We start from the raw sequence: 21728 nt of genomic DNA, 5'->3' as shown, positions 1-21728 counted from the left end.
ATGCTCATCAAATTTGCAGATGACAACAAACTGGGAGGGGTAGCTAATGAAGGCAGAATCCAGATTCTATATGACCTCAACAGACTGGAGAAATGGGTGCAAGCGAACAAAATGAATTTAAATAGGGACAAATGTAGGAAGAACTAGCTGCACAAATATAAGATGAGGTACACCTGGCTTGACAGTATTGTTTCCCGAAAAGGATCGAGGGGCCTTAGTAGACCGAAAGCTTAACATGAGTCAACAGTGTGATGCAGCAGCAAAAAAGGCTAATGCTATTGTAGATGTTCAAGGGTCTGGAAACCAAGGTTTATGATGAACACTTGAAGGAGTTAGGGATGGGAAAGGGGAGACTGAGAGGAGATCTGAAAGCCATCTTCAAATATTGCAAGGGCTGCTTAATGGAAGATGTAGCAAGCTTGTTTTACTCCTGCTCCAGAGGGTAGGACCAGAACCAATGGCTTCAAGTTACAAGGAAGGAGATTCCCATCTGTCAGAACTTTTTCATCATTGCAGGGGGTCGAGTAGATGACCCTTTGTGGGGGGGGCGTGGCCTTCCTAAATGCTGAGCTTCTGCGTTGTAAGAAATGCTAAAATTGGATCGGCTTCCCGTTTTACTCTTCGTCTGCCACCCACCCAAGCAGCACCCCTTTTCCTTTCCATGTGCTCCTGCCTTTATAAACCTTCAGAAACGACGTCAGGAGGAGGCGGCGCTGACGCGATAGGTGTGGGGTGACGTCACTCCCGCTCCGGCCTTCGCTTTAGCAGCGCAGCCTCTGCCAGGCCACCGCCAAGCGGTTTCCATAGTAACCCCGGGCGGCTCGGCCGTTGCCGGCGCCCAGCGCCCCTCATTGGCCAAGGCTGCTTTCCCTCCGCTACGTCGAGGGAGGCGCGGCGGGGGAGGGAGGCGGCGGCCCGACACCAGCCTATCAGGAGGCAGGAGCCGGAGGGCGGGGCGCTGCGAGCCGGCGCTAGGCTATATAAGGGCAGGTGCCGGAGCCGTTGCGTCAGGTGGTTCGTGAGGCGGCGGAGGAGGAGCGGGAAGGATTTGGTCGCGTGTGAGGGGGGTGGAAATAAAAATAAAGAAAGCAGGTGAGTGAGGGAAGCGCGTACAGTATTTCTTTCCTTTCCTCAGAACCGTCCTTTGTTCTCCTTTCTCTCCCTTTTTATTTTATTTTGTTGTTATGGCGGTTCTCAACAGAAAAAAAAATACAAAACGAGAACACAATAAAACAAAAACAGAATACTCGAGTTTTCAAAATACCTTATTTTCTTAACCAGACGTGGTGGGACCCCATAGGCTCCACCTCAATTAATTTTAAGGGGTTTTTTTGGGGGGGGGGGTTAGGAGAGGGTCTTTGCATATGCTCAGAGGTAAGCCTCATCTCTTCCATCAAGCCTCCTGCTCTGGCTTCCATCAAGCCTCCACTGTCTCCTGGGCATTTATTGGATACATTTATGTATTTTTCTTTAAACACACACACAAAGAGAGAACAAGAATGCATTTTGAATGTATACCTTATACTTGACTTTCATCTGTAATGTTTTATCCTGGGTTTTATTAGGTGCTTTAATGTAGGTTGTAAACTGCTTTGATGCTGGGCTGTTGTTTTTTTTAATTAAAAGTGGCATCGACATGAAATTAATAATAATTAGAAAGTATTTCTAGGGTGGCTAACAACAAAGATCAGAATAAAATGGTAAGTTTCAAAAAGGAAAGAACAAAGGGTTTTTGTTTTCTTGGCTAGCTTTTTTTGTGGTGTAATCTTATTAAACTCCTCTTTGTTTTTCCCTCCCAATGGAATGACTAAGATTTTTCAGCAATCTCAATCTCTCTTTCTCAGCAGCAAATGTACTGAAATCACATTTTATTTGAATTTATTTATGCTGTTTTGTTTTGGTTGAAAAATCTTAGCCCTCCCTTAAAACAACAACCCTCAAACCTCTTTCTTTCCTGATGTATGTCTCCAGGTGGCATTTTATTTTATCTTCTATGCTGCTTTATTTTGGTTGCTATTTTTAAGCAGACCTACCTTGCTTGCTGAATAGCACTCTCAGTCCTTCATGTTGCAATCCTTCTTATTCCTGGTGCTTTACAGAGCAGAGGCAAAAAGTGTGGGTCCCTGCCCTGAGGTGCTCACAATCTTGAAAATTTAATGTGTTGGGGGCAGAAGGCATGTGTGTTCCATTAACATTTAAACACATTACTTTCCCCCAAAGAATATTGGGGAACTGTAGTTTCCCTCTTAGAGCTGCAATTCCCAGCACCCTTAAACTGAGGTTCCCAGAACTCATTTGCTTTAAATTTATGTTGTGGATCTGCCTTTAGGCTCTGTTTCAGTAGGGGATGAGGCTTAAGCCAGAAGCTTAGATTAGAAGATTATTCATACCAAATCAACAGCAAGATATCTGTAAAGTGCAGAAACAATGTACTGTACAAGTGCATGCACTTCTCTAGCCCTTATTTTCTGTGCCCCATGATAGACCCTCCGAGACAGGAGCTTCTCTCTCTCTCTCCCGTACCTGTCACTGAAAGTCCTGCCACCTGTCTGCCACTTTTGCAGAGCCACAGTCCTTGTTCCCTAATGGTGTCCCAGAAGGGGAGACACCAAATGGATACATTTGAGGTGACCCCCACAGACACCAGTGCATCACTGGTGTTTGCAGCATGCTCGGCTTCTCTCTTCCCATCCTGTGTTTCACTCTTCTTATTCCTGGTGCTTGGGATGAGTAGAGTCTTAATGAGCTCTGACCCGTGCACCAAATTGGTGTTAAATTAGTGCAAAAAGTTAAAAGGTCTCGGAGAATAAGTAGCGCAAAGGGTAACCTGTTTGAAGTTCACTTCCTTTTTCTCAGTAACCTGGCTGCCAAGATGTTTTATTATCACCGCCTTCATCATGCCTGACTTTATCTCTCCCCACCCTGAAACAGTCCAGCTGGTCCACCTCTGCACAGGGGCAGCTAAGTAGTACCATCCCATGTGGTCAAATTGCTGGTATGCTTGTACAGAAAAAAAAGTCTTACACATTGGCTGCAGATGTGAAGGGCAGCAAGTAAGATGTGTGAAGCTCATCTCCCTTTGAAACCTTTGCCTGATTTATTTCTCTTGCTGCTGTGTGTCCTGCCTTCCTAGCTGGATGCATGGACTATTCCTTGCTCACATTGTCCTCCTCCTCCATAGCAGCCAGCTCTTGAAAGATGAGGCTGCAGGAAACCTAGTGTTGGCTTTGCTGGGAAAGGAATTGGTCCAGGAATGTGGGGAGCTTCCCCAAAAGCTTTTCTCACCTCCAAGAGCCTTTTAAACTGTTGTGTGTGTGGGTGCAAGTGTGTGTGTAAGTGTGCATGTGTGCGTGTGTGTGTGTCCCTTTGGAGCTTTAAGAATCCAATGGAGTCAGGGGCTTTGGCACAGGTTTCATCTGGACTCTTCTCCTGTACTGACCCAGGCTGAAGGCAGGTAAGCAGTAGGCAACTTCTTTCCCTATAGTACAGTAGTCTAAATTTGGTCAAAAAGGGTTGCCTGCATGGTGCTTTATGGTGCTGAGGCAGCATGTTCACAGGAGAGCAATGTACATGTGTAGCCTGTAGTCTGTTTGGGCATTTTGGGAAAGCTATTGCTTTTTCTCTTCATGTTTTTTTAAAGAAAGAAAGGAAACCACCTATATTTCTCCCTGGCCCATTTGGGCACCCAGTGTAGAAAGAGGATTATTTCTGTAATACTATTCCATTTACACAGTACTTTACAATTTTCATCTCGTGTCCTCAAGGTGAGGTGAGGCAATGACTTAACAAGGCCATGAGGGTCACTCCTCATGTTGGTGAAACTTTCGTTTTCAGAGGGAGTTGCATAGTGCTAATACCAACTTTCCTCATCTCCCTCCCCTCCCCTAACTGCAAACATATGCCTTAAGAATCTAGGGAAAATTGTAGCTTCCCAATGAGGATATTTATAGTGCAGGTGCAGAGGAGAGGGAGTTTTCTTCTTACATTCCAGAGTTTGCCATTAAAATGTGCAAAAAAATGTGTATACTGTAGTTAATTGTGTTGAAGTCCCACTTTATCAAGTTGCTAGTTGATAATTTAAGTTACACTCATTTTAATGGGATGAGAGCACAACCACCTTTCTCTGAACTGCATTCAACGTGACATGCTGTTGTATTGTAGGAGGCCAATGCCTTTAATGGAAATGCAAGGTGGCAACTGTCTGTCCCAAGAGACAATGGAAGAGTGCACCAATGGAAGTGAAGTCAAACTGTTGGAAGGGAGAGGCATGTTTTGTGGCAGCTGGGGCAGATCAAGGTGTCCAGTTGTGCTGCTGCAGATGCACCATGGCATTTCTTCTCTGCAGTCACTTCTCCTGGTCCCTGCTGTGGACACACAACCTGACTGTCTGTCTCCAGGCACTGTGGTTGTCTGCAAGGGATTCCCACACGGCAGGGTTGATGCTGCCAGCCTTCATGTCATGTTTGCGTACATCAGAGTTGGTCTGCCAACAGGCCTACTCCCTGAGGCCAGCTCCCTGCAGAGCATGTCCTTGGGGATCCTGCCACCTTCCGTTCTGTGTACATGACTAAGCCAGTGAATACGCTGTTGAGATAGAAGTGCGAACATGCTGGCAATGTGGGCTTAAAAGAGAAAACAAACTATGCTTGATTTAGTTGGTCTCTAAGGTGCTACTGGAAGGATTTTTTAAATTTTGTTTTGACTACGTCAGACCCACACGGCTACCTACCTGTAATTTTGCTTGATTTTGCACTTTGCAAAAGTTCTGCAAAGTTCAGGTATCAAATTGCATGGAAATTAATGGCAAAGGTGCTGCCTGCCGCCTTCCAGAAATAAAACGCATCATGGTCTGGATTTCATTTCAGTGCCACTTAATGTAGAATTCCAACGTTTGTCTTTCACTTTCCTCTGAACTTCTATTTCATCAGCATTAAAAAAAAAGTCATTGCACGTGTTGCTGCAGCAGCACTAACATGCCTGCAGTAGCTGAAGAGGCAATGGGAGACCCATAAATCGTCCACTAACTGTGCTGCAGGCAGTGCGTAGTAACTGCTGCACAAGCTATATTGCTCAATGCAGTGTGTGAGCCAGAGGTTAACCTAGCACTTGGCTGTCATGAGCTAAGAGTTATGGGTTGTAATTTAAGAGCGCCTTGAAATCAAAATGGAAATTGCAGTGTTAAAAGCAATTCCAGGAAAGGAACTTGCTGTAATAGACCTAGAGACATAAAAGTGAGAATCTGTGTAAACATGGGAGTGACGTTGCACACTGTTCAGTGCTGCCAAGAAGTTAAAAATGAAACCCTCTTATTAAATGGATAATACGTCTAGTCTAAAATTGCCTTGCAACAATAATGACATGGGTAAAAGGTAAAGGACCACTGGACGGTTAAGTCCAGTCAAAGGGGACTATCGGGTGTGGCACTCATCTCAATTCAGGCTGAGGATGCCAGCGTTTGTCCCCAGCTTTCCAGGTCATGTGGCCAGCATGACTAAACCGCCTCTGGCGCAACGGGACATGATGACGAATGCCAGAGAGCATGGAAACGGGCCGCATGATCCTCATGGAAACGGGCCACATGATTCAGTTCGGGCTGCATGATCTCCTGCAACGATTTTGCAAAGTTTTTTGCAGATAAAGTCGCTCAGCTTAGGGAAGAGGTAGACTCCACCGTGGGAGCAGGGCCGGGGCGGGAGAGTGCTAGAGTCCTGTCTAGTCCAGTTGTGTGGGATCAATTCTAATCTGTTACCTCCGAGGATGTGGACAGGCTGCTTGGACGAGTGAAACCAACCACCTGTCTCCTTGATCCTTGCACATCCTGGCTCATAAAAACAAGCCAGGCAAGGCTGGGCAATGGGCTTTGTGGGGTAGTGAATGCTTCTCTCTGTGAGGGAGCCTTTCCAGACCCACTGAAAGAGGCGATTATTAAACCGCTTCTTAAAAAAACCATCTTTAGATGCGGCCAATATGGCCAACTATCGCCCAGTCTCAAATCTTCCATTCTTGGGCAAGGTGATTGAGTGGGTGGTTGCTGAACAACTCCAGGCACGCCTGGAAGAAGTGGACCATTTGGATCCCTTCCAGTCGGGATTCAGGCCTCATCATGGGACCTAAACTGCCTTGGTTGCACTGGTTGATGATCTCCGGTGGGCTAGGGACAAAGGTGAGAGCTGTTTCCTAGTTCTGCTGGATCTCTCAGCGGCTTTTGACACCATCAACCATAACATCCTTCTGGACCGTCTAGAGGTGCTGGGAGCTGGGGGCACTGTCATACAGTGGTTCAGCTCCTTCCTCCTGGGCCGTGTTCAGAAAGTGGTGGTGGGGGATGAGTGTTCGGACCCTTGGGCTCTCACTTGTGGGGTGCCTCAGGGTTCTGTCCTCTCCCCCATGCTTTTTAACATCTACATGCAGCCGCTGGGAGAGCTCATCAGGGGGTTTGGGCTGGGTGTTCATCAGTATGCGGATGATACCCAGCTCTACCTCTCTTTGTAATCAGAACCAGTGAAGGTCTTGTGTGAGTGCCTGGAGGCGGTTGGAGGATGGATGGCAGCTAACAGATTGCTGACCTTTAAAGCCCTAAACGGCCTCGGTCCAGTATACCTAAAGGAGCGTCTCCACCCCCATCGTTCTGCCCAGACACTGAGGTCCAGCTCCGAGGGCCTTCTTGCGGTTCCCTCATTGCGAGAAGCCAAGTTGCAGGGAACCAGGCAGAGGGCCTTCTCGGTGGTGGCGCCTGCCCTGTGGAACGCCCTCCTGTCAGATGTCAAAAAGGAAAACCTACCAGATTTTTAGAAGACATCTGAAGGCAGCCCTGTTTAGGGAGGCTTTTAATGTTTAAGAAATTAGTGTATTTTAATGTTTCTGTTGGAAGCCGCCCAGAGTGGCTGGGGAAACCCAGCCAGATGGGCGGGGTATAAATAATAAATTATTATTATTATTTATTATTATTATTTATTATTATCTTAAAGCTTCAATTCAGCTTACCTAAGGACCAAACTACACAGTACATCAAGTTACTCTTCATAAAAGCATGCTTATTGCTACCTGTTTTCTTCTTTAGAAAACCAGCTGGTGGGTCATAGTCCAGTTCCTTGGTTTTCTTTAGAGGCCTTCTATTGATTTCATGCTTCAGATTGCTACCCTCTCCCCTAAATTTGTTAATTACAGCAAAAGAAGACCTTCAGGGTCCCTAACTCTGAATAGCCTTATTGCTGAATGAACCTGAGGGCTGCCAATTTATGCGAAATGTTCTTGATTTCTGTGTGCGTAGCAGGTGCCTAGGTTACGCTATCACTCTGGAGATCTGTCACGCTGCAGCCAGAGAGTATTACTTTTATTAGCTATTTGCCAGCAGTAAGGCTTACATAACTTTGTTTTTAGAACATAAGAAACTGCCTGGTACTGATGAGTCACACAATTGGTCCATCAAGTTTGTGTTAATAAATTTAAGTATTATCTGTAAAAAAAAAAAAAAAGCCTCATCATTCATACTTTGTGATCCATCTTGTATTCATTGCAGACTAAACCTTAGAGGCTTTATTTTACCAGTTGTGTAAATTGAAGTACTATTGAGAGTTTTTATCTTCTTTTTTTAAGCCAAACAAATCCAATTTATAGTACCATTACTTCACGAAGGTTGCCACTGTGGATGGTTTCCATTAAAACAATAGTCAGCAGGTGTTAATTTAGGATAAAGTATTAATCCAGTGAACCAGGCAAGCAGAATTGCTGCTGCTTCTTGTCTTCAAAGCTCTGTACCCATTGTGTGGTGACGCTATTTTTAAATCAAACAACCTGGATTATGATGTGTGTTTTGTGCTGATATCATGTGCTCTCTCACACACCCCTTTTCTGTGTAATGGACAACTCCCACCCTTTCAAGAACTCCAATTGGCTTGACGGAGAGAGGCTGTGCCCTATAAATGTCTCTCCCCTCTTCTTTTCCTTCTTGCTTTGCAAAGCCACTGGCAAAAAGGGGAAGGTAAGATATGGGGGGGGGGAGAGAGAGATCTTACTGTATTGGGAAGAAGGAAGACACTGTTTAAAGATTTGGTTTTTAGAATATATTTTTTCAGTTGCATTTATAATAAATGAATTACCTCTAGTTTGATGGCTGCTGTTAGATGCTAGACGGGGTCAGTATGTAGCAGTCAGCAGAATTTTAATAACCAGACACAGATATCATTTTTCCTTCAAGGGCTAAGGCTTAGCACTATTACTGATCTACATGAAAAGTAGTAGTTTCCGTCAGTTGGTGATGTGAGGATTTATGTAAGTTCTGAGAGTGTAATGTGTGTTCTTGTATTCATGTATATCAACTTTAGAAGGTGTCTAGCTTTTAATCTTACTGAAGCACTTTTATGCCCTTTTCTATTCTAACCTTTTAATACCCCAGTATAATGTAATCAGTTATGAACTGTGTGAGTGTGAAGAATGGATTTCTGATTGGATGCTGATTTGGCTGAGAGAGTGAAATAGCCACCATTAGCTCTTGTCCTCTCCAAGGTTCCAGGGCAGGTTACAACAATTAAAACAAAATGTCAAAAACAGTTTAAATAACACACAAACAAAGTCCTAAAAATATGAAGCTCAAGTATCAAAAGCCAGAGTAAAGAGATGTGTAGGATCTTAGGTAAGTAGGGCATTAGAACTCTGCCTTTTACCAAAAAGAAAAACATGGAATAAGAGCAACTTTTCTTGAAAGTCACATTCAGTATTAGGAAACTCCAGGGGCATAATGGATGGAAATTAGACTTCCAGGACACCTGGTGCACAGTCTCCCCCAAAAGACGAGCAACATCCTGATAAGGCTGGATAACCTGCAGTCGTGGTGCAAGTGCTTTGTCTGTACGGGGGGGGGGGGGGGGGAAACCTCAGTATACATTTGCAAACGTATGAAGGAGGTCAAATGATCCATTTCTGTTAACAGCTGGGGGTACTAAGGTATTAAGAAGTCTAGACTGACAGCCGTCATGGGGCAAGAACTTGGCACCCCAAGATGACTGTGAAGCTTTCACCCTAGCCTGACTTTGGCTGTCAATTACCCTTTACTTCTAGACTGGCCATCTAGCTAGATGGAACACCTGTTGACTAGGTAAAGGTAAAAAGGTAAAGGACCCCTGGACAGCTATATCCTTGCAGTGTGAGCGTGAGGTGGGGGACGACGATGACTCATTATTATTATTATTGTATTAATAAGTGTGATGTCTGGCCTACTTTCCCCACCCCCACAATGTATGTGTCTCACTAATTTATTTCTGGCTGAGCTTTATTAACCGTAAGCTTTGAGCACTTATTAAAGTGAAGTTAGGCTGAGCAAGATTCTACTTTGTGGTGGTGGTGGGGTGTGTGTACAGGGAAATGGTATATATTATGTAATAGGTGTGTTCTCTCTAATCCAATCCCTATTTCTTTGCATGGTTGTGAGGAAAGGTACTGCAGATTTAATGAATTGCATGAGCCCGCAGTCATACTTCTTAACCCCTCTGCACTAGATTTATAGACAACAGGTGTAGCTAGGATCTTGCTGATTCTGGCTGCCTTCAAGGAGCTGTAACATTAGGTAGCCAGCCAGCAGGCATGGTACTTAATACTGTGTTGTGCGTGCGTTTATTTGTTACTTAGAAGTTTCAAAAATATGCCTCATACTGAGCAGCAGGAATTTATGATAGAAATATGATTAGTATGCAATATGATTTCTATTTTTACTGCAGTAATGTATTGTATTTTTTTAAAGTATCTATGCTATTATATTACATCAGTGAATATTTATTCTTGGTCTTCATTCTGGTCTTAACATTATACAGGGTTCTCTTACAATCAAAGCTAATCTTAACTGATTCATAAAATCATAGAATTATAGAGTTGGAAGGGACCACAAGGGTCATCTAGTCTAATCCCTGCAATGTAGGAATCTTTCCCCAACATGGAGCTCAAACCCACAATCTTGAGATTAAATGTCTCATGCTCTACTGAGTTAAGTAGCGTGTGCAGAACTTGATGGCTGCGGAAAAGCATGGTACAGATTTGATGTAGTCCCTGAAATAATATGTTCTTCTCTAGCATCTGTTCATTTCAATGGGCCTTGTGCAAGAGAAGTTCTGGATAGCATGCTGCGTTGTTAATATAGCGTAGGCCAGAGCTTCCCAAACTGTGTGTCACGACACATTAGTGTGCTGGCTGCAGTGTGTAGGTTAGTTGTGCAAATGCTCCCCGTGCTCCACCTGGGGCTGGAAAGGAGTTAGTTTAACCTCTGGTTTGTTAATAAAATTGCTGTGTGGCAAAATGATGCATGTGTAAAAAGTGCGTCACCAACATGAAAAAATCGGAAAGCCCTGGTGTAGACTTTGACCGTGTAGACCAGCAGACATGAAAATTTAGCTGTCAGAATTGACCATTTGTTTTATATAAACAGTTGGGATAGCAATTTTTTGCTGGCCCTGTGTTGATTCAGGCACTTCCCTTTCTGACAGTGGCACGCCAGTGTTCTGAGCGCATAGTAAACTATGTTGCGGAGTCGAACTATTCCAACTACATGAGTATTGTCTGTGACTGGCAGCATTTTCCTATGGTTTCCTGGAAAGACTCCTATGTGAAGATGCAAAGCACATGCTAAGAACACAAGAGTTGCCATCTTGGATCAGAACCGAAAGCCCATCTAGTTCTGCAATCTGTTCCCATGGGAAGTCAACAAGCAGAACCTGAATGCAATAACACTCTCCCTAGCAACTGGTGTTTAGAGACATGCTGCGTTCAATACACGACATAGATCAGGCATCCCCAACCTTCGGCCCTCCAGATGTTTTGGCCTACAACTCCCATGATCCCTAGCTAACAGGACCAGTGGTTGGGGAAGATGGGAATTGTACAGTAGTCCAAAACATTTGGAGGGCCGAAGGTTGGGGATGCCTGACACAGATACTAGCCATGACTGCTGTGTACCAGCAGCTCTACCACTGAGAGTACAGTATATAAGTACTCCCATTGTAGCTAATGAATCGTTGGGTAATTCAGGCAGAGCTGGTTTTTCTGAAGCGCTTATGAAAAATGACTGCTGCTGGAACCTCTTATTAGTGACCGTAAAGTTTCCTTTTCTTCCAACAGCCTTGAAAAATGCCAGCCATAAGGAGCTTGAGCCGAGCTGTCAAGCAGGTGCTGCAGAAACCTGGCTGTGGCTGTCAAGTTGCTGTTGTGCCGGTTAGGTGTCTTGGTTTCTCACCACGGCAGGTAGCTTCAGACGCCAGCTTTCACTCAGTGTCATTCTCGGAATCCGACCATCCACGGGTGTTAATTACAGGTCAGTCGGCTGTTAGGCAGTACTCTGCAGTTGATTTCCTCTGTTCTGTTTGTATTTTTTTGTATCAGGCCACATGTATTGATATTCATCTGATTATATGTAAATACTGATTTAGAGAAACACTGTGAACCATCTTGGAGCCCTTATCCCCTTGTACACGTTGGCCTGTCCTTTCTACCTCACTCCAGACCACTGAGCCAAAGTAGAGAACAGGAGCATTGCTCCAAATGTAGTTCAGGAAAAAGAGAGTTCAGCTTCCATCTGATTATTGTAGATGATGGATCATCTGCCACTTTTTTCTTGAGCCAAAGCCCTCTTGAGATGCCAGCGTTTCGTGAGGTAGTAATTTTGAGGTTTGAGGATTAGTATGCTACAGGTCATTCTTGTGCAGGTCAAAGTCACTAAACAACCCATCTGTAGCTTCCTTTGATGGCTTCTGTTAATTGATTTTATGTCTAAAATTCTCAGTCTCTGCATCCAGAACACAAAGTATTTTTATTTGTGTTGTTATAAGGCATAATATTTCAGGTGTTGTAAACATTTAATCTTGCTTTTTAGGGGGACTTGGCCAGCTTGGAGTAGGACTTGCTAAGCTCTTGAGGTAAGCTCTAATTTCTATTTACAACTAGAAGTTCTGGTGTGATCATTTCCCATGAATGATCACATTTACTTGCAGTTAGAATGTGAAAATCAGGCACATACATCTCATTCACAATCCTAAAGTTGTGCCCAGGGAAGAAAAGCAGGGAGGCCACGGAGATTGCATTGTACACTGATCTGGGTTGATCACAAAACTGAATCCATATGTCGTCGGCTGATGTTTTCTGATGCGGGTGGGTTGTCGATGCTGCTATTTCAGAGTGCAAGGCTAGAAGGCACAGCACCTAGCAAAACTAGTTCTGTTCAAAGAGTCTTGTCCAGAACCTACTGTGCTAATTAAAATGAATTCAGAAGAGCTGTACTGAGTCTAATCTTCCTGTCTTCTCTAGAAAACGCTTTGGAAAGAACAATGTAATCCTATCGGATATTAGGAAGCCCCCTGATAATGTCTTTCATAGCGGTAAGTGTCCAGATTATGATGAGAGAGCCACACTGAGCCACACTGTGATTACATTCCAGCAGCAGTGATCCTCTTTGGCAAAAGAGCTTGAAAACTTAGTTATATGCTATATTTCACCTGAATTTGCTGACCTAAACTGCAGTGTTAATAAAAAAATAGGCATTTGGCATATTAAAATAATGGTATATGTATTTTGAAAGAATCTTTGCCCAAAGGTTTTCATATTTTCCATAAAACAAAGCCAACATGTATGCAGTATAGCCAGAAAGGGTTTGTGTTGATGCTAGTGCAACAGCAATTGAATTGGCTCGCTTATTTCTGTGTGAACATAAATGGTAAACGAACCAAAGGACACCTGTACATTAAATGTATGCCGTATCTCATCGTGCTGAACAGGCAACAGTGTGATGTTCTGGTTTGAAGAGAGGCAATAGAGTTGTAAAAGTGGAATGAAGAGACATCCTAATTTGTGGTGTACTCACTCATTCCACTGCTGCTTTTGGTTCACAGGGTATTGCAGTGCTTCAAAACCTTGTAAATCCTGTTTGACGGTAGCCAATGGCAGGAAAAATAAAGGAGTCTGTATTCCAGTGGAAAACAATGTTTTTATCATCCTTTTACCTTTCTTGAAAGCTATCTGGTTCCAGCTTAGGGCATATTGTAAACCTTTATCATAGTGACCCCAGGCATGTAAGAAAATCCCATGTGGTATTCCATGCATGCAGCTCTATATTTTATCCAACTCTTCAGTGGATATACAAGCAGTATTGACAGGCCAGCTTAGTGCTTTCCCCAGCTATGGATCCCTTGCATGCTTATCATAGCACACAAAAAGTGAAGTAACCAGTTTAACCAAGCTGCTGGTTTTGTAAATGGTGTGGTGGGAAACTTTTTCCTCATATGCCGGATACATTTTTCCCTAAATCTCGCCATGCAGTTTGCCTTGTCAATGGTATTTTCCTGGTACAGAAGGAAAGTGATCAAAGCAAAAAGGATCCTTGGTGATCCTCCAAGTGGACGCTCAAACAAAGCAAAATGCTTGCATCAAATGAGATCTGGCTCTGTGAACAGTGCATAGCTTTTCAAGAGCTGGAGATGCTGTAGTTAAGTTGTCCTTACCTTTGTTGCGCATGCACTCATCTTTTTTATATACTTTGAAGGTCTCTGGCGAAATCAGTTTTGCAGTTCTTGTGGTGTTCAGTTGACCAACAGTGCCTTGGTCCACTGAAATGAGTGTCAAATGTGGCCTATCTGCTATGCATTAGATGTATGTATGTTTAGGGGTGACTGCCATGGACACCTGCTGATTAATGTGCACAACTGATGGTGCACGACATCATGGTCAAAACAGTTCTGCACCTGGTTGCAATGGATCATTCTGTATGTACATGAAAGGATGCACACACTTGGGTATGAAGTTTGTTACACATGCAGTGTTCCACAAGGAACATGAGAATGGAATTCCTTGCGATTCTGTTTTCCATCAACAGGCTTTTGTCCAAAAGGCAGGTGACTCTCCAGTTTGTATGTTCTTATGCTGCCTCTTACCTTCATGCTTTCACCTTCCTCCTCCTCTTAGGTCCTTTCATCTACTCTGACATTTTGGACTATAAGAACCTTCGTGAGATAGTGGTGAACAACCGGATTACGTGGCTGTTTCATTACAGCGCTTTGCTCAGCGCTGTTGGGGAAGCCAACGTCCCTTTGGCAAGATCTGTGAATATCACTGGTAGATGTCAGCTTGCTTCATATTGTTTGTTTAGCTGTTCCTGCCTCCCTCTGGGAGTGTTAACGCTTGGTTTCAAGCCTGATAACTCTGTTTGCTGTTCCCAGGATTGCACAACATTCTTGATATTGCTGCTGAGCACAGCTTGAGACTCTTTGTCCCCAGCACAATTGGAGCATTTGGACCCACGTCCCCTAGGAACCCAACTCCCGATCTCTGCATCCAGAGGCCAAGGACAATCTACGGTGTTTCCAAAGTTCATGCTGAGCTCATGGGAGAAGTAAGAGTTGCCCTTTCCTTATGCAGATGCCTCCCGCCCCCTTCAATATGTGGAGGTGGTTCCCCTTTCATGAGCATTTGTCTGTGGTGTTGTGGATGGACAGCAAATGCTGAATGAAAGTGTTTAAAGTTGCTTAAATGAATTTATTGTATTTTGTACCAATGGCATCTTAACCCAAGAGAATTCATCAAATGCCAGTACAGTCATACCTTGGATCTCAAACGCCTTGGCTCCTGAACAAATCGGTTCCCGAATGATCGAATCCTGGAAGTGAGTGTTCCGGTTTTCAGAAGCCGTACGTCCTCCGCGGTTTCCGATTGGCTGCAGGAACTTCCTGCAGCCAATCTGAAACCATGCTTTGGTTTCCGAATGTTTTGGAAATTGAACAGACTTCCGGAACGGATTCCATTCAACTTCCATGGTACGACTGTATGAAAATGTGACATGCCAGTGTGGAACATTCCCTCTCTCCTCCCCCTCCATGAAATCTGGACTGACACGCTTAACTTTTCAGGCCTTTTTCCATTCTAAGAGAGAGAACATAAACAACAAACTCCTGTATTACCTATGACACTAGCTATGTTTATGAACAGGCATCCCCGAACTGCGGCCCTCCAGATGTTTTGGCCTACAACTCCCATCATCCCTAGCTAACAGGACCAGTGGTCAGGGATGATGGGAATTGTAGTCCAAAACATCTGGAGGGCCGAAGTTTGGGGGTGCCTGTTTATGAAGGTACATGAGGCCACCACCTTGCTGAAGTTAAGCAGGTCTGGCTCTGGTTGGTTTGTGGATGGGCTGCCTGCTTGAGAACTGCATGTACATGCAAGCCCCACTTTCTGGACACAATGCGTTCCCAGGAAATTTTTCGTTAGGCAAGTGTTTGCATAGCAAGCTGACGATTTCCAATATGTCCTGCGGGAACATTTCTAATCCGTGATTTGTCCAGAAAATGGGACTTGCATGTACGCTGCTTTGGGTTCCTTGATGGAGGAAAGGCAGGAATATAAATTTAATTAAACAAAAATAGCTGATAGTTTGTGAAATGCTATCATCAGCCACAATTAATCTCTCAGTTTTGAAGCTGCCACAAGACTTTGTTGCAGCAAACGTCCCTTTTTTTGCTCCTAAAATCAGTCTGTTCCCCTAATTTCCTCTATAAACATTTTAAGAAGCTGCTAACACAAGAAGCTGCTAACACAAGGTAGCCAGAGTTGCTACGGTAGAATTATTAGTAGCTAATTGTGTATTTTTTTTTCTTGTTCAGTATTACCATTACAGGTATGGACTAGACTTCCGGTGCCTAAGATACCCTGGTATTATCTCAGCTGATTCCCAGCCTGGTGGGGGAACAACTGGTAAGGGAGCCAGTGCTGCTTGGGCAGATTAAGTTAGCCTATAAAATACAATAGTGATACTAAGGGGGCGGGGAAAATGGGGATCTTGCCTTAGATCATGGCAGAACATTTCATGTGCCATAGGAGAAGGGAACGATGGAGGGAATAGGTATCTCTCACACATAAACACTCCAGCCGTTGCTTATCATCCTTTATTTATTTCTCTAGTGCAGGACTAGCCAATGTGATACCTTCTGTGGGTTCCAACTCCCATTGGCTCCAGCCAGCATGGTCAGTGGCCAGAGTTAATGGGAGGTGTAGTCCACAATATCTGGAGGTCCTCGTGTTAATAATAGTAGATATAATAATAATAATAATAATAATAATAATAATAATAATAATAATAATAATAATATTACTTATACCCCACCCATCTGGTTGGATCTCCTCAGCCACTCTGGGCGGTTTCCAACAGAATATTAAGAACACAACAAAGGATCAAACATTAAAAACTTCCCTAAACAGGGCTGCCTTCAGATGTCTTCTAAAAGTCAGATAGTTTATTTCCTTGACATCTGGTGGGAGAGCGTTCCACAGGGCGAGCGCCACTGCCGAGCAGGCCCTCTGCCTGGTTATCCTTGCCCTAGTCGGTAATTTTACTTGTTCTTCTCAACTGTTAGGGGAGACCGGTATGTAAGGGAAGATGAACATCAAGGGGAGAGAGGCATTCAGCAGCTCCTTCTTCACAGTGTGTGACAGAGATGGCCGTCTACTTGGATGGCTTTACAGGAGGAGGAGACAAATTAATGCAGGTGACTACTGTCAGTGGCTACTAGCCACGATGGCTATGCTCTGCTTCCACTGTTGGAGGCAGAATGCATCCGAATATCAGTTATTGGAAACAGCAGGAAGAAATAGTGCTATTATTGCTTGAGTCCTGCTTGCCAGCTTCCCATAGGTATCTGGCCAGCTACTGTAAGAACAGGATGGCCTCATCCGAAAAGCTCTTCTTATATTCTTACAGCTGCATTATCCGTTAGTATTGTGTTTAACTTTCCTCGTCTCCAGATTACGCTGTCCAAATCTTCCACGATGCGATGAAGACGGGCAAGTTCCAGTGCAACCTCAAACCAGACACCCGCCTCCCAATGATGTACATCGATGACTGCCTGAGAGCTACCTTGGAGATCATGGAAGCCCCTGCTGAAGGGCTGAGCATGAGGACATACAACATCAGCGCCATGAGTTTTACTCCCGAGGAGCTGGTTCAAGAGGTCCAGAAGCATATTCCAGAACTTGAAGTTGCCTACAAAGTAGATGCTGTCAGACAAGCCATAGGTCAGTACTGGGCTCCTGATCTTTTCACTGCAATGTGTGTTCCTCTTGTTGCTGGGTCTTAAAATAGGCTAGATGTACAGTGGTACCTCGACTTATGAAGGCGATCCGTTCCACCGCACTCTTCGTAAGTCGAATCCTTCGGTTGTCGAAGCGTCCATTTTGTGCATGCGCAAAGTGTGATTTTGCGCTTCTGCGCATGCGCGGACCGCATGCGGTGAAAAGACTTCCGGGTTTGCCGACTTTGTAAGTTGAAACCTTCGGAAGACGAGGCATTTGGATGTCGAGGTACCACTGTAGTTGGGTCTGGGTGTTCCTCTTTCCCATTTTCCTTTTCAGATGAATGGCACCGGGCTTTGGGTCAAGGCATGATAGATGTAACTAGGCTTCACCAACCTGGTGTCTTCCAGAACTTTTTTGGACTATAGCTTCCATTGGCCCCAGCCAATTCATGGCTGTAACCCACAACTTCTGAAGGCCGTCAGGTTGGTTAAGGCTGATCTAAGTGCTACTTAAAAGTTGCTAAGTGAAGGCGGGGACCTCAGGTAGCAAGGATGTGCCTGGAAAAACACTTTTCAGCTGGTGGTCTCCTGTCAACTGGCATACAGTGGGCTCAGCAGATCCAAAGGCCTGACTGTAAGGCATCTTGATAAGACAGGAGTCTTACAGGTGGATCATGTCAGATTTTATCCGTACTGAGCAATGTAGGAGTCAGATCAATCAGAGGAGCATTCGTTCACCTGCTAAGAAGAGTCGGTGGGTGGCATTCTGCAAAGGTCTAGTGCTATAGTATAGGCATTTGGGGATGCTGAAATTTGCTCTTGGGAGACAGGAAAGCATTAAAAGATGTGGGAAGCAGAGCCTCAAAATGGTACGGCAACCACTGGGTTTTACAAAATAGTAAAATGTCATTCCTGCCAACCTAGCAGTTCGAAAGCACGTCAAAATGCAAGTAGATAAATAGGAACCGCTACAGCGGGAAGGTAAACGGCGTTTCCATGTGCTGCTCTGGTTTGCCAGAAGCGGCTTTGTCATGCTGGCCACATGACCTGGAAGCTATACGCCGGCTCCCTCGGCCAATAATGCGAGATGAGCGCGCAACCCCAGAGTCGGTCACGACTGGACCTAATGGTCAGGGGTCCCTTTACCTTTACCTTTAAAATGTCATTATAAAATATGCAACACATTCCAGTGAAACATTCAGGGCCACAAGAATATTGCCTTCCTCCCTGCACCCCAAAGGCAACATCTCTCAGTTAATGCCAGGTGAACATTGCTTTACTTTGGGCCAAGTGGGGAAATGTGTGCATTTAAACCTAGGCAGAAGCTTTTTTTCTACTTCATGAAGGAGGTGGCATTCAAATGAAGGAGGGGGCTGGGTTCCAGAGACATATTTACCATTACAAGCAGACCTACAAATACCTTGTCTATAATATATAGATCCCAGTGAGAGCAGGAAACTCCTCCCTTTGCAACATTATTTTTTGGTAAAGAGATGAGAGAAGATTTGTGCCCTCTCCCCTCCCTGATGCTTTCCTGTTTCAAAACTTCTCCCTCCTGAAGCTGCTGTTCCTTTTCTTTTTTTTCTTTTAAAAGTAGAAAAACAAACCTGGGGTTTTTTGTGGGGAGTGGGGAGAGCCATTGGAAGTTATTGAATTAAGAATAAAGCGAGGAGGAATTTGCTTATGACACAATCTGTTTTCTCTTTCTCTTTCCCATAGCTGACAGTTGGCCGATGATTTTTGATGACAGCAATGCTCGCCAAGATTGGGGATGGAAACACGATTATGATCTACCAGACCTGGTGAACACCATGTTCAACTTCCTTGATTCGACCCGTTCCATTTCCAGGGTTGCCCAGGTCAACTGACTCTCCAGGTGTGATGCAGCCTCAAGTGATAAGCTGGCAAGACCTGGGCAGAGCCATACTGAGTATTCATCTGTTTTGAAGTCTTGAAGCAGCACAGCTTCAGAATACCATCTTCTAGGAAGGCTTGCTCCTATCTCCATTCATCTTTCTTCCTGTTTGCCCCTCATCTCCTGTGCACACACACGGTATACATAGATAATTTCAAAAGCACTTCTGGGTGCTGTGTAGCTCCTGGGGTCAACGGAAAAACACCATTCCTGTCTCATAATGTGCAGGAATTGTTTGCCTCAGGCTCCAACAAATGTTCACTGGGACATTCTCCTCTCCCTCTTGAGTATCTCTTCCATGTCATAAAACATTTGGCTTACTTACTGGATAATATTCTGTGGAATTGTATTCACATAGAGATAATAGCGGCTCTCACTGTCCACACTTTCTGGAAACATTTGGGGATATTCCTGTTCTGATAGGCTTTCCCAGCTGGATAAATGAGTGTTTACTTTGCCCTGTTTACAACTTGCTTTTAAATGCATTTGCGTTCTTGACTTTTAAATTATTTTATGTGCAAATCTCCTTGAGACATTATTCCAGGTTGCAGTTGATACATTGTTGAGGGTGTCTTAACCCTGAAGCTGCTACGATAATGGGAATACACAGTGGGTGATCATTATGGGGAGAATGGAATCATTCTATGGGGTGAACAGGTCATCTGTGGGGCTCACCTTAAGCACACATTGCCAGTCAGCTGAGCGTTTAGTTGTGTTGATCATGGGGTGCAATCTTAAAATTAGATCTGCCCTTGCAAAATAAGAACAATGTTTATTCACTTCATCTTTTGGATAACTTGGTTACGGGTATAGGATGGTATACAAATTTAATTGGTAGTAATGATAATGGCTGGTGCCAACTCCAGGTGTTCTATGCTGATGCAGATTATCTTGGCTGTTTAGGGACGAAAATTTCATTGAGAGTTAGAAATATAGTTAGCATCTTTCACTTGACAATCCTTTTGGACCATGTCTGTAGGCTTGATATTCTAAACACTCATAATATGGGTTGGGGAGAAGCTGGCATGGGAGAGGCATTTTTAACCGAACTGCATGTGTTACAGGTATCTTTCTCTCTTGCCCCTACCACTGGTTCAGGGACAATATATTTCTGAATACAAGTTGCCAGAAAGCAGCAGCAACAGCAAGAAAGGGCTATGTCTCACTTGTAGGCTTTGGGGTCATCTGCTTGACCACTGTGGAAAGTAAGATGCTGGACCACACAGATGTGTTTGGCCTGATCCAGTAGCCTTCCTGCATTCAGCATCTTCATATAAGAAGTACATCATGGCATATGGGTTATCTACTGCGGCCCCTCCCCCTTTCTCAGTAGGTACAAAGGTGCACTTTCCATTTGTTTCTTACCCAAAGTACTTTCATCTGAATAATAATAATAATAATAATAATAATAATAATAATAATAATAATAATTTATTATTTATACCCCGCCCATCTGGCCGGGTTCCCCCAGCCACTCTGGGCGGCTTCCAACAAAACAGAAATTCTAAAATACAGAGATTTTGAAATACAGAAATTCTAAAATACAGAGATCTGAAAAAACTATGTGTTGTCATGTTCAGATTTTGTCCATAATATTTACAGTTCCAAGAGAAATTTGAACTTCTGGTCAATATCTCAAGAAGTAACTTGCCAGCACCTACCATTCTTGTTTTGTTTTCTTCATTTCCTTTAACTACGTTCAATGAACAATATAAATAAGAAGCAGTAATTGACAAGCAAAATGTTTTCCAGTGTCCTTTATTCTGTGATGGTGAGAGGTGAATAAGAGGTGGTGTCAAGAAGTCAAACATACCATCATGATCTATGTTAAGATTAGGGCTGTAGGTGCAGTTACTATTAATATGAGGACACATTTAAGAGGGTTCTGTCATTTGGGTTTTGCCCCCAATGTGCAGTGCAACTAAATCCTGTTGGTTTACAGCTTGATGTGTTTAGTTGGAAGTAAGCAACCCAGCATCTTTCTAAGTTCTGCAGTTTTGTTTTTAACAAAAAATAAATTCCTGTTTCTGAGAAGAGCTTTGCTACTTGGCTTCTGTATCTCTTATGTGCCAGTTTTTAGGATTGTAAAACATCAGTAATTGTTACTTGAATAAAATCCTAAATGCAAAGGTGTCTGTGTTTGCTTCTATTTACCCTGCAACCCAGATATTAACTAGAGTCACCTGCCACCAATGCTGTCTGCATTATTTAATTTCTATAGCTGCCCATAGGTGAATATTCTCTTGGTGGCTTATAAGCAGAGCAACACTAAGTTACAATATATTGAAATCAAAACAGGAATAACTTCCTGATAGGAAGAGCTGTTCAACATGGAGTGGACTCCCTCTGAAGGTACTGGATTCTACTTTTTTGAAGGCTTTTAAACAGGTTGGATGGCCATCTGTCGGGGTCGTCAGCTGTGATTGCAGGGGGTCAGACTAGATGACCATTGGCGTCTCTACCATCACATCTAGGATATTCATGACTACAGACTACATATAGATCTTCAGCAAATCCAATGTGTGGTTGCCTGCTGGGAAAGGCTTACCTGGGTGAGGTGTTCAGGCAGTGTAATAATAATTTATACTCTGCCCATCTGGGTTTTCCCAGGCACTCTGGGCAGCTCCCAACAGAATATTGAAAGCACGATAAAACATCAAACATTAAAAATTCCCTAAACAGGGCTGCCCTCAGATGTCTTCTAAAAGTCGGATAGTGGTTTATCTCCTTGACATCTGATGGGAGGGCATTCCACAGGGCGGGCGTCACTACTGAGA

At 43.9% G+C, this 21728-nt stretch overlaps 1 protein-coding gene across 3 annotated transcripts; it reads left to right on the top strand.

Annotated features, from left to right (window-relative positions):
- The first annotated feature begins 992 nt into the window (after window positions 1-992).
- Window positions 993-21080, top strand: LOC118082973 (L-threonine 3-dehydrogenase, mitochondrial). 3 transcript variants are annotated; one of them, XM_035110880.3, is made up of 9 exons: window positions 993-1092; window positions 11104-11296; window positions 11855-11897; window positions 12286-12356; window positions 13936-14085; window positions 14190-14362; window positions 15630-15720; window positions 16768-17037; window positions 18756-21080. In XM_035110880.3, exons 2-9 carry the CDS (start codon window positions 11113-11115, stop codon window positions 18902-18904), a joined length of 1131 nt encoding a protein of 376 aa, XP_034966771.1. In that variant the 5' UTR covers window positions 993-1092; window positions 11104-11112; the 3' UTR covers window positions 18905-21080. The 3 variants fall into 3 exon arrangements, with proteins under 3 accessions (XP_034966771.1, XP_034966769.1, XP_088523050.1); XM_035110878.3 differs by lacking the exon at window positions 993-1092 and adding an exon at window positions 7888-7981; XM_088666924.1 differs by lacking the exon at window positions 993-1092 and adding an exon at window positions 8249-8271.
- Window positions 21081-21728: the final 648 nt, after the last annotated feature.

The sequence above is a fragment of the Zootoca vivipara genome, chromosome 3 (assembly GCF_965207765.1).
Source record: "Zootoca vivipara chromosome 3, rZooViv2.hap1.1, whole genome shotgun sequence".
NCBI lineage: Eukaryota > Metazoa > Chordata > Lepidosauria > Squamata > Lacertidae > Zootoca > Zootoca vivipara.
Note: the sequence above shows the minus strand (reverse complement) of the source record. Positions and strands in the feature narration are given on the sequence as shown.

Coding starts and splice junctions, on each gene's coding strand:
- LOC118082973 (XM_035110880.3), top strand. CDS start 11,113: ATGCCAGCCATAAGGAGCTTGAGCCGAGCTGTCAAGCAGGTGCTGCAG. Junction 11,898..12,285: donor GGACTTGCTAAGCTCTTGAG/GTAAGCTCTAAT, acceptor TGTCTTCTCTAG/AAAACGCTTTGGAAAGAACA. Junction 15,721..16,767: donor GCCTGGTGGGGGAACAACTG/GTAAGGGAGCCA, acceptor CCTCGTCTCCAG/ATTACGCTGTCCAAATCTTC.